This window comes from Pecten maximus, chromosome 10 (assembly GCF_902652985.1).
Source record: "Pecten maximus chromosome 10, xPecMax1.1, whole genome shotgun sequence".
Classification (NCBI taxonomy): Eukaryota; Metazoa; Mollusca; class Bivalvia; order Pectinida; family Pectinidae; genus Pecten; species Pecten maximus.
Window position 1 is genome coordinate 21,789,724 of NC_047024.1, and position 12,272 is coordinate 21,801,995.

A 12,272-nucleotide genomic window follows, 5' to 3' on the forward strand; every position below is an offset into this window, starting at 1 on the left:
TTTTGTATTTTTTTTTAAAGATTTAATGTGTACCATGTTATTATGAAGGCTAGCTATTTTAGCAATGAAATATAATTCCTGCAAATGGAATTGACGCATAGCAGCAACGAAATAAAAAAAAAAAAAATTAAAAGTCATTTTCTATCAATATATATGCCTATCAAAACTATATTCCAAACACAGAATGCTTTAAATAGATAATCAACCTGGAAATATAAAATCTATATTTTATGTCTGTTTGTGGAATCCCTTCAGTCCAGACTAACATTTTAGAAGAAATATCAACTGGTGTTAAAAAAGACATTGGACAACAGTAACTACACAATGTTGGACAATGTCTGTCAGCGATTTGACATGCAACGTCAGAATCTGGTGACAAACAGTCGTCTCAGCAACATAATTTTCCACTGTTAGATCAACTTGAAAACATGCACTGGGCTGACATTTGTCCGACATATCACTGCTATTTAGGCTGGGATTACGTTATCTTACATATTTCAATATTATTTCATTTTTGACATTTTCAACAATACTTAAACTTTTACGAAAAAGAATGACTGATATATGGTCAATCAAATCATGTTTTGACTACAGATTAAAAAAGGTAGTTTTATACAAAGAAGCAATCGCCACGGAAATTTTAAGAAAGCAGTTTAATTCTAATTCATTTGTGACATTTTCATCCATGCTTAATGCTTTGATTGATATGTTAAAGGTTGTCTTGTTTTAATTACAGATAAAGAAAGGCAGTTTTATTAAAAAGAAGCAGATCTCCACAGAAGCAGAGGAACCAGAGCCAGCACCATGTAAGTACAATTCATTATTTCATTTTAATGCCCCCACAATTAAATGGGAGGGGGGGGGGGGAGGGTTTATTATAGTGTTACCCATGTCAATCCCATCGCGTCACATATGTTCCGTCCTGTCCAGATGCAATATAACAAGCTAATCTCAGGAAATGCTTATCTGATCCTCACCAAACTGTGTTCTGGGGTGTCAGCTAAGTGGCAGACATTTTTGAGATGATTAATCCATAAAGGCTCTTAGGTCCTTAGGTCTGTGTAGTTATTTCCTGAAATATGCTTAAGTTTTAGCACTTTAGCAAATTTGGTTTACTGGTTGTCAGTGTAATATGGGTTGGGAGTCCTGCTGGGTGTCTTTGGCAGTATGTTTCAGTGAGGTAACACTATAAAGGTTGCATTAGTTCCACACAACTGTAAGGAAACTCATACAAAATACTCATATAGCATGTACCGAGAGGCCCCATGTTGATAGAATGTTAAACAAAATAAAACCAAACCAAATGTTGAAAATGAGTTATCTAATCTTTATTCTGAACGTGACGATATCAAAGAACAAGAAAATTTTGGAAAACCTTTTTGGAAATTTTTTGGAATATTTAATGCTTGAATCATAAGAAAAGTTCAAAACAAATATAAAGTTTATAAATGTTATATTTTGATTTGTTTATGTTTATTTAGATGTTTATTCAACAAATACAGCTCCATAACTCTGTTTGATATTGATAGTTTATCAGTGAAGTGGAATTCTTTTACTCTCATATCTTTGTTTAACACTAAAAGAAATTGAGAAAAGATAATATTTCTTACTCTGCATTCTAAAATACAAGTTGATTGGCATTTAGAAACCTAAAATTTGTAATCTGCGTCATCACGACAAAATTGTTAGATTGAAAAGTATATGATATGTTGTTGAAACAGCCATAAAACATTCTACCAACGTGACATTGGATTTGAACCAGGAACCCATAGGCGCTGAGATAAGCACACTGCCAACTATGATATCTGGGCGAGGTTTTGCTACGAAGTCGTCCTTAAGAACACTGTGGTAACAGTCAATCTATCAACACTGCCTACTGATGTTGTAGATGATTTAGGGGGCTCTTCCAACATGAGGCTATTAATTTCCCATATCACTCGAATTAGCCCAATATAGTCCCAGGGTCATTGGTATTTGGGGTGAACTTACACGAGGTCAAGTTGTTAATAGGAGGTCAAGTAGTTAGATGTCAAACAAAACATAAGTTTAGGTTAAGTATAGGTATATATGTCTTTGTTATGTATACATAATTGTTCTGATAATGACCTCCTACAGGAGGCACAAACCTGAAGACCACATGATCACCTACAGGTGCCAGGTCATCGATTATTGTCCTAATAAATAGTACATTCCCCAAGGAAAATCTTTTGCTACAGCTACCTATAGAGGGGTCTTAAGGGGCCTGGAAAGTCTTTCAAAACTGAATTTTGTAGTTCAACTGCAGTTTATAAATCAACTCTATTTTAAAGATCAAGAATCAAGAAATCAAGAAATCAAGAAATCAAAAATCAAGAAATTTATATAATTAATAGATTCAATATTAAAAAATCTCCAGTTCAGAAATTTTGCACTTGAGATTTCCTTTACTGTCTGAAATACACGGATGGTTTCAGTCCAGAACTCTTAGACTTGACAGGTATGTAGAATGAGATCTGATATTGGTTCTTAGAATTTCTGAAAACATCCATTGATTTACAGGTGAAGGCAGGTTGGAAGCCATAAGGGAATCTATCATTAGAAATTTATTTGATAGATATGGAAATAGATATCAATGCTCTCCTTGATCCCCTTCCTTAACCCTGGGCCAAACTGGTGATGGCTTTAATTACAGTTCAGAGCGGACCTATGTACAAACTGTAAACAGGGGTCCATTCGGATCACAGGGGTCATTTAGACTCATCTAGGGGAACCCAGACCCTAGTGTTTTGTCTTTATTCCTTGGAAATTCTCAGACAATCTGTCAGAGAAACAGACTAGGTTAGTATGCTATTGCCACAGGGGAATATTGCTGTATACCACTAGAGTTGCCATCAACTGCTGATATACAGATGATCCAAATGTTTAGCTGCCGATAAGAAAGGTATTAGGAAGTAATATTTATAGCAGAAGCATAAAGGATAAATGGCTGCTGTATCTCTTATTAAGCACCTTCAGTTTGGGGATGATGACAAGATATATATATACTAGAGCTGTGTATCGCAAGGTGGGTAGCAATACAATTCATATCGCAATACAGGGGTCACGATATGTTATGTTTGAGAAGCTAATGACCTATCAAATATCTGGTGTTCCATGGTACAGTAGTGATGTTTTGTTTGTGGTATTTCCGGAATATTTGAGTCTTTGTCTACATTTGTTACAAAAACCATATGTTTTGTCCGTTTCCCTCAAAGAGTTCTTGAATCTATAGATAATTTGGATTTGAAAGAACTCCAACAGGCAGCTTAATAAGCCGCTGGAATGGCCTTGTCAGCCATATTGTTTACTACAAAAGGTAAGGTATCATTGGTCAAGGGAGATGAGATAACTAAAAAAATTTAAAGTATTGCGATACAAATAAAGGATAGATAATGCATGCATTGATGCACCACTCTGCGATCCAATAAATTGCAACATCGGTGAATTGTTACACCACTGATATATACACTTCCTGTTTCAATGACAACATGGACAGAAATTAAGCCTAATGAGTATTATGCAAAATAAAAGTAAACTCAGTATGTTGATTTTGGTAATAGAATGTTTGCAATAAAAATATCCATACAAAACATTAGAGATATGTATCTTCCCACTTTGAGCTGGATACCATATTTTCTTCCTCATTAAACTTTAGGAACAATACAAACCTTAATTATATCAACAGTTATTTATAGTAGTGCTACCTGTGTTTATTAGGACAAGTTATAAACAACCGAATTTGACCTCTGACATTTTACCCAGAGCTTTTCTCTATTGCCCTAATGAGAATATATCTTTTCCCCGGAGCAGACACAGAGTCAGTAAATTGTATAGAATTTAAGTCGATCAGGATCTGGAGGGGTTGGGGTCCATAAAATACACTTTTACAATTTGCAGGAGTCTTTGGCCTGTTGTGTTTTTCTTTTCTACTATCATTCATTCCATTGCTGTAGTGATTTGATACAAAAGTGTTGTCTACCGAAGTGAAGGAAGAGGACACTACATGTATATGTTGAAATTTACGGCATCAAAATGATGCATCTGGTAACAACAACCAGATGACAGAATCTTTCTCAGAAGCTCAGAACTGTGTGCTGTGATTTCATAACAATAATATAACAGGATGATGTTTGAACTTTATTTAAAACTGGACCCTAATGAAAATTACTGGTCACCAGTAATCATTTAAGCTAGGTATAGCTAATAGCTGTCAAATACACTTACAGTTGTGCAGAAAGGTCAACTGACAATTATCTCTTATTGACTAGGTTGTGATATCTGGCTCAATTTCCACTACTAGATGGTAGTATTTTTTCTCCGTAAGTTATACATATCGTTAGCATGCGTAAGTAATTATGCCTCTCATCAGGGAAATGTGAGGGAGTATAAGGCAGGGGTAGCCATCATGGAGAGGTGAAGGTCAATGGAGAGGTCAAGCTGGTACATCTGTTCTTAATTAACAAATAAGTGGAGGTAGTGTAAATATGAATGATTGAACTGCTGATGTCAGCTCCATGGTCTTTCTTGCTGTAGTAATGAGGTACAGACATCATTATTAATTTCTGTCATTGTCCTTCACAAATACCTACACTGACCGTAATCAACAGTCTAGCCAACGGTCAAGTCAACAATCGCACTGGTCAACAGTCCAGTCAATACTGAGGCACTGGTGATGAGTCTGACCAACACTTGCCATGCTTGACAACATTTTGCTATTTCCATGGCAGAAGAAGATTGTGTGTGTTTGAAACCGAAGAAAATTACATTCATTAATCTTCTTTTGAAAAAAATCTAAAACCTCAGAGCTATATATTCGAAGCTGCTTTTTCCTTTAGACTAATTTGATTTTTAAGTTGTGAACAAAGAAGAAGTCTAGCTTACTGATGATGTAAAAACTTAGTGTCTCAGTTAATCAGGCCTCTCACACCTAGGGCCTGTTCGTTTATGCAGACAAACCGGTTCAACAGTTTTTAAATGTAATATTTCAAACATATATCTTGACGGACCTGCAAATGTTGATACAGGCCTTGGGAGTCTTTGTCAAGGCTCGTCTAAAAATATAAAATCATCAGGTCCGTCTTTATTTCATAAACAAACAACACCGTCCAACTGGTCGGTCCATTTGGACCGAAAAAACGAAAACGGCCCTAATGTATGATGTGGACTTGCCAACAATCAGCCATTGAACATCAACTTGATTAAAAACCATTTAACTTCACATTCACACACTACCTTTCTTTAAGACATAGATGTTTCATCTAAAGATCAGGCCATTGGTCAAATTGCTGGCCAGCAGATCTATAGACACAGTTCTATAGGGAGTTTTATCAGTCAGGAATATCAAGCAAACTCATGCTACTGTGTTCAGTCAATAGGTATACTGGTATTTTAGCATCTACTTGCTACTTAAAAACTTGAGAACACTAAAACATCTAATGTTTCTTATTGTTAAATCAGCCTGACTAATGTAAAATCTTAATTCATTTTCGTTGGATAAACCTGTCAGTTGACAGATATTGCTTCATAGTAAGGAATGTGAATGTGGCATATGGTATGCAATCTTATAGAGGAAAAACATTGGTAAGAATCTTGTAAAGGACCTGAGATGAGATATATGTCAAAGATATGAATATGAGGTGTAAATCTTTAAAAAAAAATATATCAATATGAGATATAGCAAATCGTGTGAGGGCTATAAATTTGATATTTGTTATAAAACTTGTGAGGGATATGAATTTGAGATTTGATGTAAAACTTGTGAGGGCTATGAATTTGAGATTTGATGTAAATTTTGTGAGGGCTATAAGTTTGAGATTTGATGTAAACCTTGTGAGGGATATATATTTAAGATTTGTTATAAATCTTGTGAGAGCTATAAATTTGAGATTTGTTATAAATCTTGTGAGGGCTATAAATTTGAGATTTGTTATAAATCTTGTGAGGGACATAAATTTGAGATTTGATATAAATCTTGTCAGGGATATAAATTTAAGATTATATTTTGTTTGTGAGGGATATAAATTTGAGATTTGTTATAAATCTTGTGAGGGCTATAAATTTGAGATTTGTACTAAATCTTGTGAGAGCTATAAATTTGAGAATTGTTTTAAATCTTGTGAGGGATGTAAATGAGGTATGTTATGAATCTCGTAAAAGAATTCTAGGTATGGTCTAAATGATATTTATCAACCTCTGACTTTTCCCGTGCACCTAGATGACAAGTCATGGAAGAGAGGTGGTCTTAAAATACATGATAGACATTCAAGACTGGTGAAAAGGGTACACCCGAGTTGTTTTTAGACAGAATCACCAACAAACAGTTCCTACTTGTCAATAACACTGGCATTTTTTGTGGTAAACTGAGAGCAAAGCTGTTTTTGTTCTTCATCTTGTCGTTTAAGACTGTACGCCATTCTTTCATTCTTTGATTTTAAAGTACACCAGGGAAGCTAGTACGCACAGCTGCAGCAAGGTCAAGGTCATTTTCAGAACTTTTACAGTCACAAGTGTATAGAAGAATTATTGTTACAGCTATCAAAGAATCTCATATGCTACTAAAACTCAGGGCTTTTAATTTCATAGAGAAGCAACAAAATAAAAAGAATCATTTACTGTAGAAATATGTTTACATATAGTTTGATGGGTTTTACACACTTTAAAGTTGGTATGTGGGTTAACGAAATGAACAGAAAGAACTCGATTGATCTCCAGCATAATTCATAAAACAATTTCGGAGACTTCCTAAAAGGAGAATTACGGCATGTTCGGAGAAAATGATCACAAGAAGCACGTGCTGACTAGATATGTGCGCTGTCCTGGTGAAGATGATGAGCTCTTTTGATTTTGGTGTGGTTCATTTAAAAGCTCAAGGTCATTGTTGCTGAAAATAAAATGTCATTTACTGTCAGATCCTATATTAAGAACAAATCATCACACAAAGTGGAACCAGCGTACAAATGTTGTGTGATGGTTGATGGGTATGGCTAGCTTTTGTGGCTGTGCGGTTGAGTGTCTTGTCTTATGTACCAAAGTTAAGCAATGTCGAGCATGGTTAGCTCTTGGATGGGTGACCGCTCTGTTGTGTTCCCCTCCCCCCTTGCCCATGGGCTGGTAACAATTGTTTGGGATTAGGTTTTATAAACTTAGTATTAATCCTATATGAAATTATGTTTGTCTTTTCCTACAAACAGCAATTTAAAACTGTGTTTTGCCAGCTTTAAAAAATGTGTTTCCGAATTTGCAATAGAAAGAGTGCAATGGCAGTGTTTTGACAACATATTGGGTTGCTGTATAGAAGAGAAAGAAACCTACTTATTTTTGGTATTGCTTGTCAAAATTCACTGTTACTAAATATAGAAATGTCATTTTTGTTTATCAGAGTTACTTGGGGTTTTCAAAGTCGTATGAGTACCTAGAGTAGTAGACCTGTTGTATTTATTTTTTGTTTGCTTTATTTAAGTCCATGACCGATAATGAAACATCGCTGTAGATTTGTATGAAGCGTGATTTTGAATCTTCCCCAATTCCTGTGAATATCTCAACATTTTTGCATCACGTTCCTGGAGTAATTTCCCACTAGATTTATGATGAAGACTTCAAGTTTTTGTATAATTTGTCTGCTTCCCAGAATTGTTGCACTTATACGGTTGTCTGACGTAGAATCGGGGTCTTAAATCACACATTTACGTAGAGTCTGGGCCTAAATCAAACCTCTGATGTCAAACACATGCTGAATGTCTTCACAAAAACGGAGACCTGAGCACACTACACTTCATTACCCCATTTCTCCTGCCAGCATATCAACGAAAAACGCCTCGCAATTATTTATACGTCAGGCAAATTATAATACCTGCCAAAAATTTCTATATTTTAATTATTTTTACCTGTAATCTGATAAGAAAATAAATAGATTTTTGTGTAATTTATTGGATATTTGTTTAGAAGTACATCAGAAATGTTTAGCTGTAAAGACATTGAGAGAACAGGATCTTTATAGACAAAGATGTTGATACCTTTTGATCTTTATAAACCTTGTAAGTATCTAGCCGGATCCTTAGAGTGCTTGAGAGTTTAGTTGTATCCTTCTGCAGACAAAAAGACATGTTGGCTGGTGAGATTTCTAACATTCTGTCATACACTTGCAGTACTTGATGCTAATATAAATACAGTTTGCTACTTATCTTAGACTTGTGAGAAGTAATGAAATGTATTTATGAAGTTCAACAATGGTTAAATGAAACATACTTCAGGCTTAAGTTATGAGGGGGAAATATACAAAGCATGGTACAGGCTTTACCAGAGGGAATTGAAACATATACTTCAGGTTGAATACCAGGGTGAAAATACCAGGGTGTTATGAAAGTTATACTTCAAGTTCAGCTAGGCTGTATGACGGTGACATGAAACAGATTCTTCAGGCTTAACCAGGGTGACATCAGACATATTTGTACTTTAGGCTTCACAATTAAGGGTGAAATGAAAGTTATGCTTCAGGATTTACAAGTTGACATATGAAACATATACTTCAGGCTTTACCAGGGTGAAATGAAAGTTATGCTTCAGGATTTACAAGTTGACATATGAAACATATACTTCAGGCTTTACCAGGGTGAAATGAAAGTTATGCTTCAGGATTTACAAGTTGACATATGAAACATATACTTCAGGCTTAGAGCTGATGTACATTGTAAGTCAGAAAATAGGGGACACTTAGGTGTAAAACGAACATCTTTTCTAGTATCTATATAAAAAGTTAATTTCCGTAATCAACACGTGATGTATACGGATCAAAAGAACATCTGAAGTATGTTTAACTGAAGAGCGAACGGTAATTACGTGATTTTAACTCCTATCTACAGTTAAATACCTGACACATATCTTTATAAACTGAGATTGATTTTACATACACACATGTTGATCAACACCCTGAAAACTTTAGGCTGATGATATCAGAAACGATTTTATCGGCAGAGTATAGTGGATGATGCGTGTTTTTTCAAGGCATTGCAGTCATATATTAATCTCAGAATGCAGTTTTCAAGAGGCACACCCCATGAGGTTCTCTAGATAAACTGCATTCTGATTTGGTCTTGTAGATTGACAAAAACCAGGTTGGCTTCCTCTGCCCGATTTCAAGCTGTGGAGTTTAATAGTAATACACATTTTGGGTGAATTGTATGTAGTGCAATGTGAAGGAGCATGTTCACACTCTCTGTGATTCCAGTATGGTGCAGTGCAAACTTTAACATATACCAAATGGGTTTAAACTATACAAACAACCAGGGTTCAACCCCAAAAGTCACTGAATAGCATGCATGGAATCTTAGCAGAAATGGATATTTCTGTCTATAAAGCATTATGATACAAAAAGCCAGGTTTTGAGTCTCAAAGTCGCTGTTTAGCATAGAATCTTAGCAAAGTTTTTGTTTTCTTTCCACATGTTTTACTATAAAAAGCCAGGTTTTCAGTCTCAAAGTCACTGTACATAAATGTATAGCATGGAATCTTAGCAAAAACAAAAAACTATAGTATGTAGGATTGGTAGTCATCTCCTGCAAGTCTCTCATACTGTATAGATTGAATAGATTTATTGTATGAACTGTTTATTTATATCTGTTTCAAAGCAACTCAAAGTGACTTCATTTAACTAAATAGGTTTCTAACGATTCTGTGTGCCCTCATCGTAGTACAATTCGTGAAGATTATTTTGTTTACAAGAAATTAAGAAAATATGTTTAAAATCCTTCTTCTTTACAACTCTATGTAATCCCACTAAGTACGGCAATATGAAACGGGTCATTAACATTTCTTGTGATGTCAGTATTGAGTGATATAAACACAACTGGTACTCAGGAGTCAAGTTCGTTAGTCATCATTGTGAGTTTAAACGATCTGGCTTTTAGACCGCAGGAGAGGATGAGCCTATGAACCCTTGTGTATATGGAGTAAGGTACAGTTAGGGTCGTGCTTATAGATTTAATTAGTCCCCTACTATTGCTACCTGAGGGGAATATTGGTTTGCACTATATCTGTCTGTTACTGTTACGCTGTGCTATCAGTCCGTGAGTCATATTCTCTACGTCATCTTGTCCAGTGCAAAAGCTTGTGTACTCTCTCACCTATAATTTACAGCCAAACATTGGATGGTTGAATGTCGCACAAACAAGTAAATATCATGCCCAGCTATAGATAGAACTATGAGATAATGTCTCAGTTCATATTTGGTACTCAACTTCTGCCAGAAGTGGGGTAAACGAGTAAACAACCATGCATCTTTATCAAACAGGTTATTTATCGGCTTGTGATATAAAAAATAGTTTTTGCACTCATCCACCGTTTTGATGTTATTACTAATACACAATTTGTACAGTATACAATCTTATCTCAAGACCATTTCTCCAAATCATATATATTAGTCATAGCTAATTAAATCATGCATACTCAACTCATAGTCATGCATATTCAACTCACAATCATGCATATTCAACTCACAATTAAACTCATAATCATGCATATTCAACTCATAATCATACATATTCAACACATTAATAAACTCATAATCATCCATATTCAACTCATATATTCAACTTGTTCATGTTGCATAATCAGCTCATAATCATGCATGTTCAACTGATAGCCATTCATATTCAACACATGATTGTGCATAATTCAACTCATGATTGTGCATAACATATACCTCCCATTATCATGGATATATACAAAGCTATCTGATAGTTATACATGTACATGCTCATATAAGGGGCCGCGGTGGCCGAGTGGTTAAGGTGTACCGACACTTTATCACTAGCCCTCCACCACTGGGTTGCGAGTTCGAAACCTACGTGGGGCAGTTGCCAGATACTGACCATAGACTGGTGGTTTTTTTCCGGGTACTCCGGCTTTCCTCCACCTCCAAAACCTGGCACGTCCTTAAATGACCCTGGCTGTTAATAGGACGTTAAACAAAGCTCATATAACATTAATCATAGATGTTTAACAAACTGGAGATAATATATCACGAGTCTCAATTTAAGAGCATGTTACCATGCTCTCCTGTAGTTTTTTTTTTTTTTTTTTTTAAGGTTTCAAATTGAATTTTATTTTTCCAGCAAAAATTGAGGGATGTCAGGGTTGGGACCCCGGGTTCACCCCTCTTACATCATGACGCCTCTCACAGGAGGCCTCTTTCACATCTTTCACACATTCGTTTTTCATTTCAGCCCATTTGCTCGTTTTGTAATAAAAAAAGAAAAATCATTCATTCTACAAACTCTTTCATACAGTATATCTATTTATATGCGTTTATATATATATTTTTTCAACAAAGCAATGTGGGAGCTACATTTGCACACATTCATGCTAAGAGCTACATTGATTGATATATTATTTTAAAATTCAACAATAAGTATACATGTAATTTCCAAAAAATCTCCAAAATAACGTATAACCATGTATGTGTGCAAATGATGTATCACCAATAGGAAACCTTAATAGAAATAGACGACACATTTACTTTACAAAGAAGAAATAATGAAAAAGAAACAAACATTGAAAAGGGAAATTTGAGTATCTATACTTATCTAATACTCAAATATCGCAATATATATACAGTATCCCCCATATTTAGCACACAAACTGTGTCACAAAGCTCCAAATAATTTGTTTTTTTGCTCTCCTGTAGTATCTTCATATGTGCAAGGAATTATGTGTCTCATGTAGGTTGTGTTATATCTGCTTGTAGTGGGTCAATATGTCCGACAGCTCATTCTCTGTGTCTACAACACAGAAACTTACATAATACTCAACACAACCTATATATATATATATATTGTACTTTACTCAAGGCAGTGGGAATTATCAACAAGTGTATCTTAATGAAACAACCACATCCGACCTTCTGTGGGAATTGCACCTTAGGTGAGGGTACGGTACCTGTGGTCATTAGGCCGAGACACACTGTCTGTGTAGCTCTTTGGAGCCCAATATATCCCATCATTCCCCAACGTGTGAAGGGATTGCTAATGAAAACAACTATTTGCTAATATCTTCTTTGTAACATTTTAAGTACCAAGTCAAACCAGTTCCTACTACCGTTGACATTCTTCAGATAATTAGCTCCTCACACGCTTCTTTGTGCTGTATTGATTATATGGAGGTGTCGTAGCTGGTGGTTAGAGGATGCAAGAAGGTCAGGACTTATGCTGCACTTTTACAATTGGTCGTTTGTCCTCAATCAATGTTTTTCTTTCGAAAAC

The 12,272-nt window shown here is 35.3% G+C and overlaps 1 protein-coding gene across 2 annotated transcripts in view; it reads left to right on the forward strand.

Moving 5' to 3' along the window:
* Nucleotides 1-12,272, forward strand: part of LOC117336254 — a 237,161-nt gene that overhangs the window by 194,652 nt on the left and 30,237 nt on the right. For both annotated transcript variants that reach the window (XM_033896729.1, XM_033896728.1), the window contains exon 12: nt 737-806. In XM_033896729.1, coding sequence (XP_033752620.1) covers nt 737-806 — 70 coding nt within the window. The remainder of the gene's footprint in view (nt 1-736; nt 807-12,272) is intronic.